Source organism: Teleopsis dalmanni, chromosome 1 (assembly GCF_002237135.1).
Source record: "Teleopsis dalmanni isolate 2A chromosome 1, ASM223713v2, whole genome shotgun sequence".
Classification (NCBI taxonomy): Eukaryota; Metazoa; Arthropoda; class Insecta; order Diptera; family Diopsidae; genus Teleopsis; species Teleopsis dalmanni.
The window spans coordinates 185,790,094-185,792,926 of NC_051846.1; the positions used below are offsets into that span (position 1 = coordinate 185,790,094).

At 27.3% G+C, this 2,833-nt stretch overlaps 1 protein-coding gene across 1 annotated transcript; it reads left to right on the forward strand.

Annotated features, from left to right (window-relative positions):
• Positions 1-359: 359 nt before the first annotated feature.
• On the forward strand, positions 360-1,591 carry LOC119666891. The gene is made up of 2 exons (XM_038076169.1): positions 360-650; positions 724-1,591. Exons 1-2 carry the CDS (start codon positions 613-615, stop codon positions 1,589-1,591), a joined length of 906 nt encoding a protein of 301 aa, XP_037932097.1. The 5' UTR covers positions 360-612.
• Positions 1,592-2,833: the final 1,242 nt, after the last annotated feature.

The window sequence follows — 2,833 nt, forward strand, 5'->3', positions numbered from 1 at the left end:
AAACTGTCTATTATATACAATAATTTATACTAGGTAAAATAGTCAATACCTTCATAACTCGAGTAAAAATACAATATAAAAAATTAATATTTTTTTGTTTTAAAACATTAAATTATTTCAATTTTTATATAATAATTTAAGTACATGTTTATTTTATTTTAATCGCTACAATATGTGTTATAATTATTCTAATAACGACCGCATTTTATATTACTAAAGTGTTTATATATGATTAGTATGTAACAACAAATTATTATACTGCAACCCTAAATGAGCAAATTGACGTCATCGTGGTAAGATCGCATGTAGTCAAACGTTCGCCAAAATGTTATAAGAAATTAATTTTTTTAGCACTTTATCTCTGTTTGCTCAAAGTGGGTGAAGTTTTTGTTGTTTGGAAGCAATTCTTTTTGTATATACTTCAATCAACCATAGACGTTCTCTAATTTACGTTTACAACACTGAATATTTTGACAGTTGTATTCCAATCGCAAAATTCCAATTTCAACTAAAACCGAAGTCGGTGCTTTCCACTATTTCACTCCAATCCAAACAGAAGAACGAAGACATCGCGTTGACGAGTTTAGCTAAACGAAACATAATTCTGCAAAAATGTCTATAAATAAAGATAAAAAGTGGAGTGAACTTTCGTGAGTTAATAAATAAATATAATAAAAATATTTATTCGTTACTATATAATCTGATTCTTTTATTGAACTTCAGGAAAATGGAGAAATATATGTTTTTGGAAAATACACCGACGGATTGCACTTTTATCGTTGGAATCGCCAAAGACGAAATAAAACGCATACAATGTCACAAGAAAGTCTTGGCAGAATGCTCAGAGGTTTTCAATTCGATGTTCAATGGAAATTATTTAGAATCGGAAGAAAATTGTGAAATTCGTTTGAGTGATGTTCAATCTTATGTGTTTGAATATTTTGTAAATTTTGTCTATTGGGACGAAATGCCATCAACATGTTTTAAAATAGAGCATTTGCAGTTGTCCTATTTAAGTGACAAATACATGATAAGTTCTTTAAGCGATATATGTGAAGAATCGATAACAAATAGGGGATTTGTTACAGTATTTGAATTAGTGGAGTGCCTAAAATTTCCAATTTCTGACAAGTGTATGGAAATAGTTTTTAAATCTGCTGTATTCAATGCTGATCCAAAAGTTCTACCGTCTTCGATTAATAATTTAAATCTATCATCCTTTTTAGTGCTTTTCGAAATGCTTAGTACAATACTAAGTAAACCAAAACTTTTTGAAATGGTGGAAAAATACATCAATATCAATTTTATGGCAAAAAAAAAATATGTTAAAAATGTAAACGATATAGAAATACTAAGTGGGGTGAATAAAATTATAATTAAAAAATTATTATTAAAGATTAAATTGGAGGATATGACCTCAAGAGAGTTTGTGGACGGACCTATGAAGTGTTCCTTTATAGATGCGCACACGAAATTAAATGCATTAATTGAAATATCTAAAAGATACATTCCTGAATTGCCAAAGTTCACTTGTAAGATGAACAAGTTCACTTGTAAGATGAATTGTCATAAACTCCATATCTATTATTAATTATAAGAAATTTAAAACATATGTTTAAAATTAGTTATGAACTTTTATTTATTTATATATATTAAATATTTATTACAAAGTAATTAAATTAAATTAAAATATTTGAAACATAATTAAAGCATTTCAAAAAGAAAGTGAAGATAACAAAGAAGTTGGTTATTGATAAAATTATATACTTTTATTTAAATTATAATTGTGAAAATACTAAGACATCCAAAATTTCATTATACTTTTTGATAATATTGAATTGGTGTTGTTATTATAAGTTTGTATTTTAATTTTTGGGCAAATAAAAAAGTAAAATTTTCTCTTATTATGCTATAATATATCAAAATATTGATTTTAATTCATTGTTTAAGTATAATTTTCGCTATTAAGCCTTCTAAGGAACGCCACAGTCCTACTGGTTAAAAATAACAGTAGAAGCTGCTTAGCTCTTCCATCACAGGCTGTACGAAGGCTGTATGTTAATCAATTCTTCAATATCATTTCTCAATAATTTTTTTTTCTTATCCTCTCCTATGTTTCTCCTGCTAAAATATGTTTGGTACAGTATTTACAGTGCCGTAGCCAGTATTGAGAAAAGGAGGACTTACCAAAATATATTTTTTGTCGAAGTTTTTTTGCTGTTTACTAAATTAATTATCATAAAACTTATAAGCAGTTAAATTTATATACACATTTATATGTATATGTGTATGTAGGAAGTCGAAATCCTATTGGGCTCTTTTTAAAATCCTTATTTTAGTATATTTTTTTTTAAATGAATAGAGATGATTGTCTTTTAAAATGTTATACTCTTGATAATCCCTCTCTGTTTCGTATGTGTATCTAAACCTATAAATTAATGACTTTGAGATAGAAAATGAGGTGATCGGTTTTTTGTGCAGGTTGATATATATATTATAGAATTCCTAACGATTTGCAGTGCATTTAAAGAGATAGAAAGTTTTGAAGTATTATGGGATGACCAAGATACAAAGACTTTACTTTGTCTTTAGTTCGATTCACTTATAAAACGGTTCTTGACTGTCACGTTTATTTGGGCAAAATATCGTCATAGTTTAATGTTTCTCTTTTCTGGCAAACAGGTTATATAACCGAACAATATGTTTTGGTATTGTATATGGAATATCTAAATATTCTGAGTATACCGCTAAAGTTCTGTTGCCTGGAACACTCAATTTTTAGATATGAAAGTTAAACGATATTTTGACATTAGTTAACAAAGTTGTCTATATT

Excerpts from the sequence above, each read along its gene's own strand:
- LOC119666891 (XM_038076169.1), top strand. The coding sequence starts at position 613 with ATGTCTATAAATAAAGATAAAAAGTGGAGTGAACTTTC. Across the intron at positions 651-723 it reads AAAAAGTGGAGTGAACTTTC|GAAAATGGAGAAATATATGT; the intron begins GTGAGTTAATAA and ends ATTGAACTTCAG.